At 34.9% G+C, this 22,182-nt stretch overlaps 2 protein-coding genes across 4 annotated transcripts in view; one reads left to right on the forward strand and one right to left on the reverse strand.

Annotated features, from left to right (window-relative positions):
- Positions 1-12,232, reverse strand: part of cactin — a 465,667-nt gene extending 453,435 nt beyond the window's left edge. For 2 of the 3 annotated variants that reach the window (XM_087238503.1, XM_087238502.1), the window contains exons 1-8: positions 11,938-12,210; positions 7,438-7,990; positions 5,591-5,686; positions 3,068-3,213; positions 2,800-2,962; positions 2,553-2,667; positions 850-1,042; positions 200-322 (exon numbers count right to left, since the gene is read on the reverse strand). In XM_087238503.1, coding sequence (XP_087094629.1) covers positions 200-322; positions 850-1,042; positions 2,553-2,667; positions 2,800-2,962; positions 3,068-3,213; positions 5,591-5,686; positions 7,438-7,990; positions 11,938-12,206 — 1,658 coding nt within the window. In that variant the 5' untranslated portion in view covers positions 12,207-12,210. 3 annotated transcript variants of the gene reach the window in all.
- Positions 12,233-16,009: 3,777 nt separating this feature from the next.
- Positions 16,010-21,280, forward strand: si:ch211-209f23.6. The gene is made up of 6 exons (XM_087240191.1): positions 16,010-16,120; positions 17,179-17,487; positions 17,764-18,015; positions 18,186-18,283; positions 19,792-19,896; positions 20,010-21,280. The coding sequence occupies exons 1-6, from the start codon at positions 16,066-16,068 to the stop codon at positions 20,088-20,090; spliced, it is 900 nt and encodes a 299-aa protein (XP_087096317.1). The 5' UTR covers positions 16,010-16,065; the 3' UTR covers positions 20,091-21,280.
- Positions 21,281-22,182: the final 902 nt, after the last annotated feature.

Consider the following 22,182-nt stretch of genomic DNA (forward strand, 5'->3'; position numbering starts at 1 on the left):
GGGAACTATTAACAAATTCAACAACAAATCAAAATTTACAGGAGGGCGAATCATTTTGACTTTAACTGTACATGTATATGTAGTATGTAGGGATACCGCACATTCACACAACCTCCCAGTTGAATCAATTATTAATCCAAATTCCCCCTAAAATCCCACTCATAATCCTGTACATTCAGACAGAGGTGAACTGACTCACATGGGCTGCTCTTTCTCCAGCTCCTCTTTGATGATGGGGAAAAGCGGTTCACTCTCCACACCCTGTTCCTGCTTGAGTTTATACAGCTTCTGCCGCAGGACGTCCTGATGACGCTCTCTCAGCCTTTAAAAACACACACATTTAATTCAATACATCTTTATTTCTACAGGGTTTTCTCAGTGTAGACTATGCCAAAGCAGCTTCACATAGATGAAGAAGAGAGTAAAAGCCAGAGTATTTTAAACTGTTCAGTTCAGGCACTGTTAAAGTTCAGCTCAGATCAGTGTAATCAGGATGTCCGCGGTATCTTGAGAAGCATTTAAAAGTCTTAAATGCTATGTTAAAAGGTATTAAATTTTGTATCATTCTTAATTATAAAATGTAAATATTACAACATTTATAAATATTCTGTAACTTAAATTTTCCAATGTTACTGGTTAAAACCTAAAATGACGAAGAGGTCTTAAAATATATGGGAAGAGTCTTAAAAAAGGTCTCAAAGGGTACTGAATTTCACTCTTTGATTCTTGTATCTACTCTGGTAATGCAAACGATCACAAGTCTATAGAACACTATAACACTATCTATAAGGTAAAACGTCACTGAACGCTAAACATCTCTCTTTGACACAGTTAGAGTTGGATACACACCTGGCTCGTGCCATGTAGACGCGCACCTGCTGCAGGAGACTCTCCCAGTAGCCGATGTCCAGATTTGAGCCTCCAGCCTGAATCTTACTCTCGATGTTCATGTAAAGGGCCTGAAGCTGACTGTACGTCTTCCCTTTAAACACACTCTGGACATCTGTGCTGACGGAGGTGTTTATGCCCTCACGCCGGTCACCTGACAGCCAAAAACACACAGATCAGGGCTTGCATAGTGGAGAGACCTCTAAATTATGCTGCACTGTATGATATTATTATGAATGAATGGACATTGTATAGGAAATATATAAATGATTTCAAATCAATAATTACAAATCATCAAGACAAATAAATTTAATTAGCAGTGTTTCGTGAATTAGCAGATTTCAAATGAGTTAATGAGAATAATTATTGCGCAGAGTAAAAGTGGTTTTAAATATTAATAATAAATATTAATTAATAAAAATATATATTTACACAAAATAATTAAAGATGCATTAAATTTAAACATTAATATAACTATAAATATTACTTTTTAAAAACTTTTCTAGAAGTAATTGATTCCTGTCACCAATTTTCACCATTAAAACTTTCACATTATTCTTATATGCTCATTTGTCCTCAGGAAACATTTCTTATTCTGATATATTTAAAAAAAAAAAAAAAAAAAAAATATATATATATATATATATATATATATATATATATATATATATATATATATATATATATATATATATATATACACATTAATATTTCAATTAATATTAAAATAAATTGTAAATAATTATGAAATTAAATAATTACATTTCAAATAAAAATATTTTGAATCCATGATGCAACTTTTAGCAATATTTGCTGATACTTCAGAATAGTACTAATATCTCAAATGGCATTAATGGTACTAATAATGATACAAGTTAATATATTATTATTAAATATAAAGAAATGTAATTAAAAATATGTAATTTAATACAAATATTTTTGGAAACATTTTAGGACTATTTGCCGATTCTTTTGAGTGGTACTAAAATATATATTATATATGTCTGATAATATTTTTTTTTCTGGAGAAAGTCTTATTTTGGTTAGAATAAAAGCAGCTTTTAATTTTTTAAAAACCTTTTTAAAGTCAAAATTATTATCCCCTTTAAGCTATATATTTTTTTGATAGTCTACAGAACAAACCATTGTTATACAATAAATTGCCTAATTACCTTAACCGAATTAACCTAGTTAAGCCTTTAAATGTCACTTTATGCTGTATAGAAGTGTCTTGAAAAATATCTAGTCAAATATTATTTACTGTCATCATGACAAAGATAAAATTAATCAGTTATTAGAGATGAGTTATTAAAAATATTATGCTTAGAAATGTGTTGAAAAAATCTTCCTTCTGTTAAACAAAAATTGAGGGGAAAAAATAACAGGGAGGCTAATAATTCAGGGGGTTTAATAATTATGACTTTAACTGTATGTACTAATATTTCACTGCTATTTCAATTAAAATTCATTAAAAAAAATAAAAAAAATACAAATATTTTTGTAATCCATGAGGCAAATTTTAGAATTATTTGCTAATTCTTCTGAATGGGACTATATAAACTCAATAACAATTCAACAATTATATTTATTTTGACACATTTACTCTAATATAAATCGTTTTATGTTTAAAGCAGAAATATTGAATGTGTAAATGTGCTCATCACCTGGCCCTTTCCCTGACGCCTCCAGTTTGCGCAGTTTGCTGATTTCATCTTCAGTAATGGTGGTCATATCCCTCCAGAAATCCACATTCTTGCCACATTCCAGCTCCATGTACACCTTCAACCATAACACAGACATTAAATTACACTGCACTCAAAAACCAACCAAAACCATCATTTATGTTATACAAGAAATACCGTTACTTTAAATATTTACACAACAATTATTGCAGTCTTTCTCACGACTCACCTTAATGTCCTCCAGCAGGTCTTCCATGTCTGTGACGGTCAGTCCGTTGAGGAAAGTGTACGGTTCGTGCATCTCCACAGACAGATCGTCATCCTCAGCGCTGATGTATTTCGCCAGCAGGTCGATGGGTTTCGCTCGGCCGTCCCGGATGCGGATCTTAGACCTGTGTCACATCACATTACAGTAAACATGTTCAAAATGACATCAACAAATATCTGTATTCATAAAGAGACACTGATTCAATTCTCTATAATGTAAAGGGAGTGACCTGAGTTTGGCCTGATGCAGATGAAAGTTGTCCTCTTGCTCCGCCCATGTTTTGAAATGCTCCGCCTCTTTTTCTCTCTGCAGCATCTCCAGCTCCTGCTCCCGCATGGCTTTCTCCCGCTCTCGCTCCAGACGCAGCTGCTTCACCTGAACACAAAGCGCACGCACATTTACAGAAGCTCTGCTTTTTCAGCTTTCAACAGATACAGTGACGGACAAAAAGGAAGTACTTCATTTTTCTTTTTCTAAACTTTCAATATCAGAGTACTTTTATTTTGGGAAACTTTTATTTTTCTACATTTCACAGTGTAGTATTGTGTATTTTATTCAATTCATCTGTATTTCTATAGCGCTTTTTTATAGTAGATGTCAAAGCTGCTTAAAGGTTCAGGACACCCTGGAGAACTTTTTTTAATATATTAACAGATTTGTGTGTGTTGAGCATCAGTTAAGACAATGTTAGCACCTGTCAGCTTTAATTGTGGGGAAAACTGGATAATTTGGAGCTTTTGTCAGCTGATTTCAGCTTCCGGGTTTAAAATGATTTTTGGGGCGGGATCAAAATCGGCGACGAAGCGCAGTACTGCAAGTGCAATGATGATGCGTCGGTTTCTCATTATTATTCATAGCGGAGTTTTCTTATCCTATGAGAAGAGCCGGCTGCTTAATTATTCATGAGAGCACGTGCTTTCCGAAGGCAGACCTGCCAGTTTCAAGCAAGCTGTGAGACACAGACCATGAAGGCTCGTATGTGTTTGTTTCCACGGGGTTTGTTGCATGTTTTTTCCCCGCGATCCTGTCAGGGCCGATCATACAGCAAAGCTGTGTGTGTGCTGCAAGCATTTTTGTCGGGAGAGCAGTGCGAGAATTGAAGAATGGCGGACGTTGACTTTTATCAGGAGTTCGTTCACATTCAGACACATCGCCGTGCTGTAGTGTTTGCCTAAATCCTCTGTATTACCAGCAGGGCTAATGGTTAAAATAGACAGGTCAGGAGACCTGCTGCACTGAGTCTGCATTCAAGATCTATAATTTAGACCCGGGGATTGAGGGAGAATCCTCATTTATAGGGTTTACATGAACACACTTATCTTTATAATGATATAAATTGTGGTTATGTGTATATGAAATTACGAATAACAAATGTAGCAGGGCATTAAATAACTGTTTATTTCTTTGCATTTTAACTTTGTGAACTATAAACTCATGCGTCTCCTCATGGTTTGTGTCTGATTTTGAGAGCTAACTGTCAACAACAGATATCCGCTCCCCTTCTCCCCTGCTGGCCACGCCCACTCCTGCCCGATGCTCGCGGAGCTCCACGCCCATTAATCATGCATCTTATGAAAAAATTCTGAAGTAGACTTTAACCGAAAGTGGGGGGTGTCATGGCCCTTTAACATAGAAGTTCAAGTACATGTCATTCTTTGGTATGGTAAACTGAAGAAGTTCTGCTCACAGTTTCATTCAATTAATTTCATCTGTATTCCTATAGCACTTTTACAATGTAGTTTGTGTTAAAGCAGCTTCACATAGAAGTTCTAGTAAACTGAAACAGCTTCAGTCCAGTTCAGTGTGGTTTCATTTTCACTGCTGAGAATCCAAACACTGAAGAGTAAATCCATTGATGGGCAGCTCCACAAGTCCCAAACCAAGCAAGCCAGTGGTCACAGTGAGGAGGAACAAACTTCACCAATTGACGAAAGTGAAGGAAAAAAAAACTAAAGAGAAACGAGGCTCAGTTAGGAATGACCATTTCTCCCCTGGCCAAACTTCTTGTAGCAGTCTAGGCGCCGGACACACGATTCCTGAACTATTAAATTGTTTTCAACTTCAGTTAAGCATTCATCAATTCAAATGATCAGTTCAGAGCAAATCACCAGTTAGATATTTCAAGCTTAAGTGTACTGTAGTGCATTAATTAACATTTTAATTTAAAATCTAAACTTCGTGTTAAAATATTACATGCATTTGTTTTCAGACGCTTTTATCCAACGCAAATAACAAAAGAGGATGATATAAACGTCAAATCACCAAAAATCATTACCTTATGTGCATTCATATGAATCTTAAATACATAAATGATTATATACACAATTATTCTGAATTCTACAGTAAATCAAAATGTTTTTCTTTCTTTATTTTTTGTGCTCTTTTTTTCTATATATTTTTTATTCAACAATGAAAAACAACATACCAAAAAACTAAACGAAAAAATAAAACAGGCTATTATTACAAATGACATGTTCCTAAAATATGCAAAGGAGAAAGATAAAACTCAGCTGCTATAATGGATCATAAAATTTTTCATAGTTCTCAAGTGTAAAAAAACAACGAAACTCTTTTAAAACCACTTCTGTTTATAGTTTATTCTATCAGATTAACTAAAACAATTGACATTATTGAATAATAATAGTAATAATAAATTAAGTCTTTCTGATTTCTGTAGCAATTACTTTTCAAAATTAAAACCTAATAAAAAAAATGTAAACAAAAGAAAAAAAAATCTATAGAAGTTTGGTACCTTTTGCAGTTCCCTGCGGTTTTCCTCCTGGATGTGTTTATTTCTGTCCTTCAGATTTTTTTCGGATAAATGGCCGATGCCTTTCTTCTCCAGAGCCTGAGAAAAACACACACACATACACACAGTAAGTGAATTAATCCTGTCATCATCACTAATGTGGTATGTGCACGTAGACTTTTAATTTTCAGTCAGCCAGCTCAAGCGTTTCCAGTGAACTGTCGACCATTACAAAATCGCCATGTTTAAGATTTGATTTCTTTAAAGGGTCACGAAACACCAAAACACATTTTTTGAGCTGTTGACAGTCGTATATGTGTCCCACACTGCTAAAAACACTATTAGGACACCTATATTTCACTAAAAAGTGTAAATTGGTTGTTTTTGCGTTATTTTAAGCAAATTCGTACTTCCAGTTTGAAACTAATTTTTGAAGCTGCGTCATGGTCATGACAAAATAGCGTTGTATTCCAGCGTGCAGACTGGGCGTCTGTGCCAGAGTGAGTCTTATTACGTCTTACAGTGTGTTGCATTAATGCATGAGTAAGGCTTGGTTCAAACCAATCAGTGCGCTCTATTGTGCAACTTCATTAATATTCATTAGTGTCACCGTGTTTACACCACAGAGACGCCACGTGTAGTGTTGCTTTTAACGCAAACAAGCGTGAAGTGTTGCTTTTATAGTTTGCTGCCATTAAGTTTCGTTTTCATTTTCTCTCTGTGAGAGCTCATCTGGAGTCACGTGAGGATTAACAGTGTACGCGACGCTCGACAACAATAACTTACGTGTCTAAGGAGGATTATTGTTTACCTGAGAGCTGTTCTCATCTGCAAACGCTGAAATCCGGATTCGCTTGTAGTATTCTCTTAATAAAGACGTGGCTCTAGTTGCTGGTGATTGTCCTGTCTCTACAGATTTGGTAAGTGAGCGACCAGTGCTCTTTGTTTATTCAGTTTGTTCGTATCGAATTAAGTTAACTATTGCACTGAGTGCAACAATGTTAGCACCGCATTTTGTGACCGGAATAACACACGCGGCTTTCTGACACTACCTGCCGTGTGCATCTAAGTTTCCGGGAAATGCAGAGGGTTTTTATTCTCTCACTCGCCGTGCGGTATCAAACATTGCAAGAAAAATACACGCTTAGAGCAGTTCCTCGAATCAAATATCTCGTTTGTTGCGAGGGGCATGAATGAATTCCCTGAATGAAAGAGCCAAACTGCAGTTAAAGTCCAACATTTAATAATTTGGCAAATAATTCGACTACAGATGTCCATGTAGGTAAAAACACCATCACTTTCAGTATTTTGACTGAAACTCGCGCGTGCCCAAATAGACACTCCCACACCCTCCCACTTTAGTTACTCCGACACTCCCCCCTAAACAGAGCTGGACACGCCCACTTTTCTGACTTTTTCCAAAGTGTGAAAGGTGTGAAAACACCCTGCTGAAACGAGGGGGTTTCATGGCCCTTTAAAAATAAGTGATCTTCACTGCCTAATTGATATACGATATAAGGTGGGTCTCAGAATGTACAAGAAGCACTGCATTAAATTCCATTTCCTCCCGCCGTGTCTTTAAAATATGAACATTTATTTTACCCCAGTATTTTCAATTGAGTTTCTGTGCTCGCCTACTGCTATTAACGGCGCTAGCGGTGACACGGTTTTTCATGTCATTTTATGCTTGAACAACTAAATGAATGCTGAAGTCTATTTAACTGAATTTGTTGTAATTACATTACAACATCGATGCTGTAAAAACAACCTTGTAAAATTGTTGCCCTACCGAAGTTTATCGGTAAGGGAAAAACACTAGCTGTGCATATACCGTATATCATATCTCTCACCTTCTGCCAGATGAAGGTCCCGAGCAGGTTGTTATCTCCAAAGGGATTGTCTGCATTGGTGTAGCCCATGTACTCTTCGCTCCAGCCCATCTTCTCTCTCTTCTTCCTCTCCTTGGCCTCTTTCTTGGCCAGACGTCTGGCTCTCTTCTCCTCCGGCGTCTCCAGCGCCTTCATCAGATCCCTCTGTTTCTTCTTCTCCTCTTTGGAGGATGAACCACCCTGTGTGGACTTTCCTCCATGGTCAGAGTCGGAGCTGGAGGAACTGGAGGATCTGGACTGCGAGCGTCTGCATCTGTCTCGATCTCTCTCTGTGCTGTTTCTTCTCCTCCTCTGGTCTCTGTGTCTCTCTCTGCTGGAGCTCCTGCTTTGTCGTCTCCGCCGTTCTCTCTCTCTGCTCCTGCTGGTTTTGGATCGGTTTCTCTCCCTGCTGGAGTTTGTGCTGGAACCTGAAGAACTTCTGCTCTTTCTTCTCCTGCTTCTGCTGTCTTTTTCATCATCGTGTTTCTTCTTCAACGCCTGTTTCTTCTTATCATGGTAGTCGTCATCTGAAGAGCTAAAACAATAAGAATATGATTCAATCACATATGAGGGTCAGATAGAGTATTAGGACATTCTCTTTGCTATTTCTGCAGAGAATTTTGTCAAAGAAAAAAACGTGGATTTCTGCAGAATGATTTTGAAAGTGAAGGAACTAAAAATGTTATGTATGCAATGACATATAATAACTTTTAATGTTTACAATGCAAATCTAATTAGATTCTCACTTGTTTGGTAAACAAAGCAAGTCTCTCATATCATAGATCTAGGCCTGTCATGATTTCTATTTTTTCTGTATGATATATTGCACCAAAAAATATAGCGATGAATGATATTATTGTCCTTTTATCTCATTATTACTCATTATATAATGCCAGAATGACAATATAATATAATCATGATGCAAGTACACTCTTTCAAAGAACAGTTAATATTTTATTCCTAAGAATATTTCATTTAATTATAGCCATTTTAACCATTTAATAATGAGGCATTGGGATCAGAACGTGAAAACGCCTTTCCTAAATAAATAATAATAAATGTTAACAAAAAAGTGCAAGGTAAAAAGTAATAAACACTGTGATATCTACACCCATAAATAAATAAATAAATAAATATATATATATATATATATATATATATATATATATATATATATATATATATATATATATATATATATATATATATATATATATATATATATATAGATAGATAGATAGATAGATAGATAGATAGATAGATAGATAGATAGATATTCTGTGTACAAATAGCAAAAAAAAAAACTAATAATATACATAATATTTGGGGCGGCATGGCGCACAGTGGCACAGTCACCTCACAGCAAGAAGATTGCTGGGTCAGTTGGCCTTTCTGTGTGGAGTTTGCATGTTCTCTCTGTGTTCGCATGGGTTTCCTCCGGGTGCTCCGGTTTTCCCCACAAGTCCAAAGACATGTAGTACAGGTGAATTGAATAAGCTAAATGGGCTGTAGTGTATGTGTGTGAATGCAAGAGTGTATGGGTGTTTCCCAGTGCTGGGTTGTAGTTGAAAGGGCATCCGCTGCTTAAAACACATGCTGGATGAGTTGACAGTTCATTCTGCTGTGTTTATTTTTTCCTATATTAGGTTTTTAATTCCTGCACTCTTAAAATCAGCAGATTTTTTAAAAACAGCACAAAAAGAAAAAACACAAAATGAAAAATAATAGAAGTAATATTTTCTACATTTTTCATATTGTCTCACTGAATAAAAACTATGTTTAAGGATTTATGTACAATACAGTTTGCATGGTCATATTTTCAGTCTTTTAGTAGATATACGTAGAACTGTTACAATAATCAATATATGGAATGAATATATATATATATATGTATGTATATATAGTCTCTCTCTCTCTCACTCACTCACTCACGCGGGCATGCACTGTGGTCCCATGAGGAAACGCTGCTTTTTGATATAGTGTTTTTCTTGCTCCTGAATGCAAATAATTTTTCAAGTATTTGTTCGAAATAAGTATTCGTAAAAACACGCTATTCGTGCCTTTCCGAATACCGTATTCGGGTTCGGCTCCATCCTTAGTATATATATATATATATATATATATATATATATATATATATATATATATATATATATATATATATATATATATATTTTTTTTTTTTTTTTTTTTTTTTTTTGCAAGTATTAGTAGTTTTAACTTCAAACTACTTATTTAAGATGAGCTGAAACAACTAAATTCTTGAGACTTCATTGGGACAACTTAATTTTTTTATGTTCAATCCACATAAATTTGTTAAAAGTGTTAAGTCAACTTAATTGATTTGTATTGGAACAATGTGAATGAATTGTGTGGAACCCTGCATTTTTTCAGTGAACTAGCAGATGTATTTTCAGTTGTCAGACACCCACATCAAAATATACTACAGTCATTTATAGTAAATACTATTGTGTTTTTTAACCATACTAAGACTGACACCACTAATAGAGATAAAGCTAACCTGTTGCTAGAATAGTTTTTTATATATGGGCGATATATGTTGCATCACCAAAAATGACTGAAGTCATGTCCATGTGTTGTGTGATAAGTGCATATATTGAGTGCAGGAATTAAAAACCTAATATAGGAAAAAAATATTTTTAAATGTAATTTAAGGTTTAAATTGCAAACGTAATTAGATCCACTTGTTCTGTAAACAAAGTCTCTTATATCACATATCTACTAAAAGACAGACAATATGACCTTACAAAATGTAATGTACAAAAATCATGAACAGTTTTTATTCAGTCAGAAAATATGAAAAATGTATTAAATATTATGTATTCATTAATTTTCTTTTTCGACTTAGTTCCTTTATTAATCAGGGGTCACCACAGCAGAATGAACCACCAACTTATCCAGCAAACTTATCTGTTTTAAGCAGCGGATGCCCTTGGCTTCTAACTGCAACCCAGCACTGGGAAACACCCATACACTCTTGCATTCACACATACACTACGGCCCATTTAGCTTATTCAATTCACCTGTCCTGCATATCTTTGGACTTGTGGGGAAAACGGGAGCACCCGGAGAAAAACCCATGCAAACACAAAGAAAACATGCAAACTCCACACAGAAATGCCAACTAACCCAGCAATCTTCTTGCTGTGAGGTGACTGTGCCGCCATGCCGCCCCAAATATTATGTATATCATTTATTATTTTTTGCTATTTGTACACAGAATTTCGTAAAAGGAAATCTGCTGATTTTTGCATAATGATTTTGAGAGTGTAGGAACAAAAAACTTAGTATATGAAATAAAAAATAATACATTTTTACGTTTAAATTGAAGGTTTACAATGTAAATCTAATCAGAGACTTCATCTACTAAATACAAAAGAAGACATTTAGAAAGGTTGGACTCCTGCAACCATTGACATCCATGGCATCTGTTTTTTTCTACGATGAAACTCGATGGTAACAGGTTTTTTGCTTTCTAGCTAGCGTTATCTTCCTTTAAGGTTCAACTGTAAGTGTCATGAACAAAACAAAACTGGTTTGGAATTTTTTTCTATTTTTAATTGTCAATTAATCCTCAGTAACGTTACCAGTCTTGACTGTAGACAGCCTATTTTTGATATGCTTTTGTTACTACTTATTTTTAAAAAAAATTTTGTGTTTACAATATCAATACGTACAATATAACATTAGGGTGAATTGGTTTTATATTCACACATTCAGACTTTCTCCTTAATAATATAATTTCAGAAAATATATTATCTGCATATTCATAATAGTGAAATCATGTTAGTAGCCAGGCAGTGACTATCAAAATAAAACATTGTTCAGTCAATTAAATAGTGTTAATGTTGTTTTGAAGTCATATTGACATGCGATTTCAGGCCGAATATGAACTTTGCCTCAATCAACAAAACATACAGTAACATGTGTATGTCAACGTTTATAAAATTGCCATAAGACAAGACTGGGTGTTGCTCAGTAGCTTTAGGACAAAAACTGGCCATAGTGAATGTGCGTGAATGAGAATGTATGGATGTTTCCCAGTACTGGGTTCCAGCTGGAAGGGCATCCGCTGTGTAAAACATATGCTGGATAAGTTGGCGGTTCATTCCGCTGTGGTGACCCCTGATTAATAAAGGGATTAAACTAAGTAAAATTAATAAATGAATGAGCTCTACATTGTTTATTACGCTACTTTGACTACTTGGTCTTAAATCGCATGTAAATATGACTTTAAAACATATTCAGCAATTTATAATTTTACTGTAAACAATGTTGTACTTTAATAGTCGTTGGCTGCTAATCTGATTTCACTATTTATAATTTCCAAATAATTCTTCTCTGAAATGATATTAAGTAGTAAGTCTAAATGTGCGAAAATAAAACCAACTTTACTCCAATAACTTCCACGTACCCCCAGTTGTATACACATGTAAGTATATATTTACTATTAGGAAGTACCTGTCTCTGTTTCTTCCGTGTGTGTTTCTGTGCTGGCGGTCAGAGTCGCTGGAGTGGCCGGACTCTCTGCCTCTCTGTCGGCTCGGGCCCGCGGAGCCGCCGCTACTCCTAGAGCCGCCGCTGTCGGACCGCGCTCGCCTGCGGGAGCTTTTCACCGGAGAGCGGTTGCGACTGTGTCTGTCCCCGGGCGAGCGATCATGTCTAACAACACGGGCTCTTTCTCGAGAGCGGGACCGCGATCGGCTCCTACGATGCTTTTTCGATCCCATGTTTAGGGGTCCTGACTGCGTCGCGTCGCGTAAATAGGTAACTTAACGTCCGTTTACTAATGTTTTTAATACGCAATAAAACTCTCAAATTGATCACGTGATAAGCTTATGATGTAAAAATTATATATATAAATATATATATTAATTTTATTAAGTCAGCATCAACTAAATTTAAAATGTACACCAATTTTGATTTGTAATTCATATCAGGCAATGTAAAGGGCACCTCATGTGAGGTCCTTTTAAAAGCGGATTGTTGAATGCTTATTTTATCGTCAGTTTTATAACCGCATCACATCAGTCTCGTGTTCGATCTTATCTTGTAAAATATGGCTTCTGCAATACATTCAATTCCTTAATTAAAACGCTATATAACGATATTAATACTACTATATCTCTATCGTATAGGACAACTCAGAGGTTCAATATTTGACGAGAAGTTAGACAAGGGTGTCCCATTTCCACTTTCCCATTGACTCTAGCTGTAGAAATGCTTACTATTTTAATTAAAAACGATAGTAGTGTTGATAAACGTACAATAGAGTCTATCCAATAGACAATAAACAAAATCTCAATTATTCAAATGGCCGATGATACACTGGAAATCCCAACCCTCAACTTGATCAAATGTGAGTGTAGTTAACTCAAAATGTACTGAAAGTTAATTCAACTCATTTGAAAAGAGTTTTGAACTTAATGTTGAAGGTAATGAGCTAATTAAATACCTCATTACTTCACCTTAATTGGAGTAAGTTCACAGTACTCATTACGTTTTTGAACTCAAAAGGTTTATAGCAGTTGGTTTTCTCAAATGGTTCGAGTTATCTTTCTTTGGGTTTTACATGATAAAAGCCTCATTTTAAAGGACAAATTTCAAATCAACAAAACTATTCAGCTAGTTAATCTCATCTCCAATGCATCTGGACTACACCTAAATATAAATAAATCTGAATTAATTGCAATTTATGGCAGTGGTTTAGACTCTCACATCAGCAGCAGCACGTGTGCTACCGGTTAACCTTTGCAAAATACTTATAGAGAAATAGTGTTGCTAAAGACAGTAACCTAAATATTCAGAATAATTTTGTAAATTAATGTATAAAAGCAAAAATTGTTGGTTGCAAAGAGATGTCTCAATATTGAAACCTTTTATTTTTTTTTGCATATTTTCTACAATTGCATCTACACTACACTAAACTTAAAGATTTTAATTCACAGGAATTCAAAAAATAAGGACAAGTTACGTTTCTTATCCAATTCTCCCCAAAATTAAAAGTTTTAGTTTAAAATGAAGAATAATGTATATCCATCAAACAAACTGAAAATTTGACATTGTGGATAACTCTTATCAATTTTGTTTAAACCAATTGTTGAAACCAATGAGCATATTTTCTACTATTGCATACTCAGTTATTTTGTACATGACAGAATGTCTCATGTCAATATCCTTGTCAACCCTTTTTGCTATCAAAAAGTTACATTTGGAGTAACTAAAGAGAATTGTGCACAGCATTACCTGCTTTTGCAAAATTATCCATTCATAAATGTAGATTTTTGAAAACCCCCTCTCCTGTTTTACACTCTATTATAAACTTGCTATTATTCATCACTCAGTACATTGCTAAATGAAAAAGCTTTTCTTCAGCTAATTTTGTAGCCCTTTCACAACACTTTAAAGGTTTATAATGTATAAACTTACTTTAAACTTAATATGTTTATTTTTATGTTATTTATTTTTATTTTTTCACGTCAAGTACAATTGTCATTACCATACGTTGTTTTCCCCTATATTTTTTATCTGCCTATTGTTATATTTGCATCACTTCATGCTTGCCTACCCTAATTGTAAATTTTTTGAATTAAAAAAAGAAAGAAGGAAAAAAAAAAAAAATATATATATATATATATATATATATATATATATATATTTTATATATATATATATATATATATATATATATATATATATATATATATATATATATATATATATATATATATAATTGTAGGCATGACAGACGTTACACAAATTTGTTTGTTACAAAGAAGATAAAGTATCTTTTAAACTAGTTCATAAATTCTATCATGTTAAACATTTTCTCAGTAAATTTAAAAAGATATTGATATAAATTGCTCTTTTTGTTCTTTGCTTTTGGAAACTGTAACGTTACCCCACATCTTTTGGCACTGTGGTCATATTAAAAGCTTTGGTATGATGCTTCTGTCTTTATGAAAAAAGCCACTCTTTAATTTTAATTTGCATTTTGAAAACATAATTTTTGGATATTATAATTGGTAATCTGAATAATGAAGTTTTTGTTATTAATCTATTTACTTTGTTGATTAAGTTTCATAATCATAAGTGTGCATTTCCAACATCCAAAAAAATGTTTTTCTTTGTTTTATAAGGAACAAACAACAAATTGTTCTATTCGCCATTAAAATTGTCCATTTGTGCTCCATTTTCAACATTTTTGATTAATGTAAAGGTCCTGCTTGTTTGTAATTGTAAGAATTTTATTTAATCGTATATTCTCTCATCCTGGCCTTATTTTGTTTGTTCTATTGTCATGTATCTCTCGTGTTTGATAGGAAGTTTCAATAAAAACGTGATTTACTTTATATGTTAATGCAATACTTTACTGCATTTAACACAGCAATAAAACATCACAGTGAACACATTCAAAGATAAAACCACAGTCTATGGATAAAACACGATTCAAAAGAATTTACTTGGCTTTTTACTCGTAATTATTAAGTTGATTTCCCCCTTTTAAACGCTTAACTCAATTGATGTCGCTCTAGTCTTGCTTTTATATGCTTAGCATTCAAAAAAGCTGCCACAGTGTGGTGAATGATTTTCTCAATATAAATGCATTTATGGCGATGCAGTGGCGCAGTAGGTAGTGCTGTCGCCTCACAGCAAGAAGGTCGCTGGTTCGAAGTTTGGCTCAGTTGGCATTTCTGTGTGGAGTTTGCATGTTCTCCCTGCATTCGCGTGGGTTTCCTCCGGGTGCTTCGGTTTCCCCCACAGTCCAAAGACATGTGGTACAGGTGAAATGGGTAGGCTAAATTGTCCGTAGTGTATGTGTGTGTGTGTGTATGAATGAGTGTGTGGATGTTTCCCAGGGATGGGTTGTGGCTGGAAGGGCATCCGCTGGGTAAAAACATGCTGGATAAGTTGGCGGTTCATTCCGCTGTGGAGACCGCGGATTAATAAAAGGGACTAACCTGACAAGAAAATGAATGAATGAATGTATTTACGGCTCTTGGAGTTTCTAAATGAACAATTTAAAGTTATTTATGTGTGACCGAATTAAGACATGTTAGTTTCCACGCATGTAACGCAAGCCTGTGCGTTTTATTCTGACTTCAAATGACTGTATAAAGTAGATAACATGTAATCTGTCAGTGTTGGCCGTAGTCCTCAGTCATATGCCGGAGTCAAGAGTGTTGCAAAAAGCTCTACTGAGGCGCGGTGGGGAATGTTTTTTTCTGCGCATGCGTCAGTTTGTTTTCAATTAAACTACGTTGGTTTGGAAAGCGTTGATTCGGTTTTACATAGAGAATAACATCTTTATTATGTGATTACCACTCGAAATGAATACACTTACATAAAGTAAACTGTTACTCAAAGCATTTACTGGTCATTGGTGATTTTAACTGGGGGTCGAATGACGTCCCTGGCCGGAGTGGAAGTGATTTATTTTGTCATCGTGAAACGAAACTCTCTATTCCTCTTTTAAAGACTGCTGACCTAAGATTAATGAACGGATAACTTCCTTCAGTGTCGTTTCACATATATTAGACGACTTGATGTTTCAAAGTCACCATCAGTGATTTCATCTCGACGTTTGCTATGGCAGCAGATCATCTTGTGTCCTTAATTCTTCTCTTCATCATCTTGAACACAGGTAATGCATCTAAAAGTATGATGTTTTAGTGTTGTATTGGTTTAACATCCAATTTAAAACTTCTAGAAAAGAAAAAAGCCATTTGGTATATCTGTCCCCTGCTGAAAAAAACAGCGAAAACCAGCCTGACCAGCCAAGGCTGGACATAAGTGGTTTTGGTTGGGCTACCAGTCTGGCTAGGCTGGTCAAGCTGGTTTTAGCTGGTCATCTCTCAGCCTGACCAGCTAAGACCAGGCTGAAAATGGTTGGAAAACAGCCTGGAAATGGCCAAAAATACCATAAAACTAGGCTAGTTTAAGCTGGTTTTTCAGCAGGGTCCTAGTGTTATGGTATTAATTATTGTGTTATAGTGTTATGGAATTAATTATGTTTCAGGTTGTAGACAAATGAAATGAGCATTTTATGTTCATATATTCCAATAGATTCAGTCCTGATCAATGATGAGGTAAAATTAAGCTGTACAAAAACAACAACATACTTTTAGATGCATTAACTGAGTTTGTACATAGAGAATATCGCTTTATTCTGTGATTGCTACTCTTATTTAATACACTTACTGTACATGAAGTAAACTGTTACTCAGAGCATTACTGGGTGATTGGAGATTTTTACTGGGGCAGAGTCTAGCGGCACTTATGGCCGGAGTGGAAGTGATTTATTTTCTCATAGTGAAACAAAATGGTCTATTCCTCTTTTAAAGACTGCTGACCCAAGATTAATGACCAAACAACTTTTCATCATATTTTCCATTTCATCTCAATGTTTGGTATGGCAGCAGATCATCTTGTGTCTTTATTTCTTCTCTTCATCTTCAACACAGGTCTAAACATATTCTGTTTTTAGTGTTTTATCCAATTTTAAACTTCTAGAAAAGAAAAAAAGGCATTTGGTATACAAAGCCTACATATCTTAGCATGAACTCAACCTGTTATGGAATAAGTTTCATGTTGTAGACAAATTAAATAAGCATTTTCTATTGATAGATTGAGTCCTGATCAAGGATGAAGTAAGATTAGGCTAAAAAAAACCTACTGAACGGCGTCTTTCTCTCTTCTCAGGGTTCAGTGCTGAGATCTCTGTGTTTGTGCAGACTGGAGATTCTGTTCAGCTGGATTTACAGACACAACAACTACCAGAGTTTGATTATTTATCCTGGATTAATGATAAATCAGAGAATATAGTTCGATATCTTCATGAATCTAAAATGATTAGATATCACTTGTCCTATCAGAACAAAATAGAGTTTAATGAAACAAGCTTTTCTCTGACACTGCAGAACATGCAGAAGGCAGACAGTGAACTCTACACAGCAAGAATAAGCGGAGACTTAATGAAAGACATTGTTACATACAGAGTGTCTGTAATAGGTGAGTGTCATTTCTGTGTGTGATTTAATCTGTTGCTGCATAAAAGACTATTCATTATTCATAAATGTAGTTTATGTTCGTTTTTTTCAGTTTCAGATGTGCAGATTTAAATCAGCTTACAACACTTTGTCTTTAATTCAGGATTTTATCTCTACTGCAGTTATTATTGACTAGTTCATATTCCTGTATGTGTATAAATGGTTTGGTCTTCAGCTGTGACAGTATATCGTATCACTCAGCTGATTGTGATCTTGTCAGTGTAAATGTGTGTTTCAGATGCAGTGAAGGCTCCTGTTCTGACTGTAAACTCAACCAGCAGTGACTCCTGTACTGTTAACTTCACATGCAGAGCTCAAGACCTCATCATTGACTCTAGCTATCAGAACAACCAATGCTCACCAGAGGAAGTGACATCACAGGAGAACTACACGCTCATCCTGTCCTGCAGTGAGGAATTGATCATCTGTAACTACAGCAATCCTGTCAGCTGGAAAAAAGAGGAAATGGAGATTAAACCACTCTGTAGAGGTAAGATCTGCTCCTTTAACACATAAGTACATAGACTATGTTATACTATATTACATGGCTAATAATTGCAAGAAGCATGTTATTAAATTCTGAATGTTTAATATTATGTGTTACTGTACTAATACCGATTAGCGCGGGATTTATGCTGATCTTCCTCTTGTACATGCCAGGGAACGAACAAAGTTTGTTTAGTTCAGCATTTCCACTGTTCCACATGATGCTCCTCACTGTGATCTCAGTGGCTGTGATCGAGTTTTGGGGTTTGATTTTTTAATTCTGCAGGAATAAAAAGGTAAGTGTAAAATCTTCAATGTTTTACACTTGTTGGCAATGTTTACACTGGAGGGCCGGTGTCCTGCATAGTTTAGCTCCAACTTCCTCCAACACACCTGCCTGGAACTCTAGTATACCTAGACAGAGCTTGATTAGCTGGTTCAGGTGTGTTTAATTGAGGTTGGAACAAAAATATGCAGGACACCGGCCCTCCAGGACTGAGTTTGGACACCACTGATCAAGACATTCTTAAAGACCACATGAACTGGAATCTGCAGCTGTTTTTTGTGAAGCAGTTCCTGATTGGTGAAGCAGTTCCTGATTGGATGTAGTAAAGTAGGCATGTTATTCAGAAAGATCGGGGAAATGGGTTTCAGAAGAGTTATTACAACCTAACAGACACATGCTCAGGGTTTCTGCAAGTTTCACAAAGTCAAATGTAAGACTTTTAAAGACCTTTTTAAGAGCATTATGAAAGAAATTTCAGACTTGTATGGGCCTTGTTTATACAATATTATAATTAGTTATTTCTTAGCTGCATATTTTAAATGAATTATCAAAACAAGCAAACCCTATGTATGCATACACGTTTTTCAATATTCATTTATTTTTTATTTTTTATTTTATTATTAAAATATTATTAATATTATTTTATTATTAATAATATTATTTTATTATTTTTTATTTTTTATTTATTTATTTATTTATTTATTTCATATTTATTTTATTTTCAGCTTAGTTCCTTTATTAATCAGGGGTCAAAACAGTGGAGTGAACCAACAACCTATCGAGCATATGTTTTACGCAGCAGATGCTCTTTCAGCTGCAACCCCTCACTGGAAAACATCCATAAACACTCATTCACACACATACATTACTGACAATTTAGCCTACCCAATTCACCTGTAGCTCATGTCTTTGGACTTGTCGGGGAGACTGGAGCACCCGGAGGAAACCCATGCAAACAAGGGGAGAACATGCAAACTCCATAAAGAAATAGAAATGCCAACTGACCAAGGCGAGGCTCGAACCAGTGACCTTCTTGCTGTGAGGCGACCGTGCTAACCACTGAGCCACCATGACAGTGTCATGATCCAGTTTTAATTATAAACTCACTAAATTATTCTTTAATTATTATTTCTAGTGAAATATTTATCATTTATTCATTCATTTTCTTTTCGGCTTAGTCCTTTTATTAATCTGGGGTTGCCACAGCGGAATGAACCACCAACTTGTGTGTGTGTGTGTGTGTGTGTGTGTGTGTGTGTGTATGTAAATGAGTGTGTATGGATGTTTCCCAGTGATGGATTGCGGCTGGGAAGGCATCCGCTGCATAAAACATATGCTAGATAAGTTGGCGGTTCATTCCGCTGTGGCGACCCCTGATTATTAAAGGGACTAAGCCAAAAAGAAAATGAATGAATGAAGTAAAAGTAGTCAGTATTCAACTTGTAGGCTGTCAGACTGCTAAATTAGAAAATCTGACCATCGTGGACTTAAAATATGAACGCTTTTCATGCAAACGTTTCTGCGACCTGTGCGATAAACGTATATTCTGACCTCTCAGGTGTTAAACAGGCTGAAGATTCAGACTATGATGATGTTAAGGTGAGACTCTCTTCATCTCTTTTCCTGTGATAATACAAGCACAAATAATGCATGTTTAACATTCTGTGATGAACTGTGATGGTTTGTTTGTTATTTTTTTGTTTCTGACCCAGAAGATGACAAGAGACACATGGACCACCATCACCCACAGTACAGCAAGACAAACACAAACTCCTTCATCTGCTTATGACTGATGAAATCAGAAGAGTTAAAATAATCAGTCAGTTACTGCAGACGAAGAGCTTAGAATGACCAAGAGGCGACACTCAATAGAACGTTCCATTGCAACAGCAGCGCCCAGCAACAGCCCTGGATTCCGCCATTTTGGAGTGAAAGTGATTGGCCGTCCATTGGATCTCATTACTGTCGCGATGGCAAGCAGCTACTTTGTTTTTTATTTATTTATTCAAAATGCGCATTAAAGTTGAGATGCAACCTGAAAGACGACAATACAACACTTATTATCACAATCATCAGCTCTTTTAATAGTTTATTTTACAGACTTATAATATGCTGTTGTTCTATTGGAGTTTTCATTCAAAAATGGCCGCCGCGCCCTCTAGTGGCTGTTTCCCATATTACATTAGTGTCGCCTCTTGGTCATTCTAAGCTCTTTGCTGCAGAAAGGGAGAGTTCTCACAGTTTACTCTCCCTCATATGGTTTTGAGCCTTTTACCAGTGTCTGCATCATTTACTCACTATTCACTTGTTTAATCCTGTTTAAGTTTTATTTCTTCTGTTGAACACAAAAGAAAATATTTAAAAAAAATGTATCCATTGACTTCCATAGCAGGAAAAAAAATTACTAGCATTCTTCTTTTGTGTTCAACAGGGTTTGAACAAGTAAATGATGACAGATAATAAATACAGTGAACTAATAATTTAATGAGTGTTTTTTTTTTCTTCAATCGTGTATTTTTATGTGTTTTAATCATGTTTTCACAAGCTGTTTGAATGATTAAACAAAAAGAACACTCGTTAAATGAATAGTTCACCCAAAAATGTAATATCTGCCATCATTTACTCACTCTTTACTTGCTCAAAACCTGTTGAACACAAAAGAAGATATTTAGAAAAATGGATACATTTACTTCCATTGTAGGAAAAAATACCAGCATTCTTCTTTCATTTGTGTTTAGAAGTTAGAAGCTCAAATGGGTTTTGAACAAGAGTGAGTAAATGATAACAGATTTCATTTTTGGTTGAGCTATTCATTAAACGAGTGTTTTTTCTTCAATCTTGTGTTTAAATATGTTTTAATCATATGTTTTGTCATGCTGTTTGAATTATTTTAATACTCTTTTTAACAAAAGCGTTTAATATCACAATGGAACTAACCTGGCTTTGTTAAACAAGTTAATAAATAAACATTTTACTGAAAGCAGTCAGACAGCTCTTCACTGAGCTCCATAATAAATCTTGACCTATTGTTGTTTACACACTCAGAAATAAATGTACACGATCTGTCACTGGGTGGTATCTTTTCGAAAGCTACAATTTTGTACCTAAAAGGTCCATATTAATACCTCAAGGGTACATATTAGTACCTAAAAAGTACAAAAATGTTCCTCTAAATATTTGTAGGTACTAATATGTAATTTTGGGGTACCAATATGGACCCTTCAAGTACAAATGTGTAGCTTTTGAAAAGGAACCATCCCAGTGACAGCTCTCATACCTTTATTTCTGAGAGTGTACAATGTACAATTGAAGGCAGAATTATTAGCCCCCCTTTGAATTTTTTTTCTTTTTAAAATATTTCCCAAATGATGTTTAACAGAGCAAATACATTTTCACAGTATGGCTGATAATGTTTTTTCTTCTGGATAAAGTCTTATTTGTTTTATTTCTATTAGAATAAAAGCAGTTTTTAATTTTTTAAACACCATTTTAAGGACAAAATTATTAGTTTCTTTAGGCAATTTTTTTTCCGCTAGTCTACAGAACAAACCATCATTATACAATAACCTAATGCCTAATTACCCTAACCTGCCTAGTTAACCTAATTAACCTAGTTAAGCCTTTAAATGTCACTTTAGGCTGTATAGAAGTGTCTTGAAAAATATCTAGTCAAATATTATTTACTGTCCTCATGGCAAAGATAAAATAAATCAGTTATTTGAGATAAGTTATTAAAACTATTATGTTTAGAAATGTGTTGAAAAAAATCTTCTCTTTGTTAAACAGAAATTGTGAAGAAAAAAAAAACAGGGGTGTAATAATTCAGGGGGGCAAATAATTCTGACTAACTGTATATACATATGTAGTGATCTCTGTTAAACAGAA

The sequence above is a fragment of the Danio rerio genome, chromosome 2 (genome assembly GCF_052040795.2).
Source record: "Danio rerio strain M-AB ecotype USA chromosome 2, GRCz13ab, whole genome shotgun sequence".
In the NCBI taxonomy this organism is placed as follows: Eukaryota; Metazoa; Chordata; class Actinopteri; order Cypriniformes; family Danionidae; genus Danio; species Danio rerio.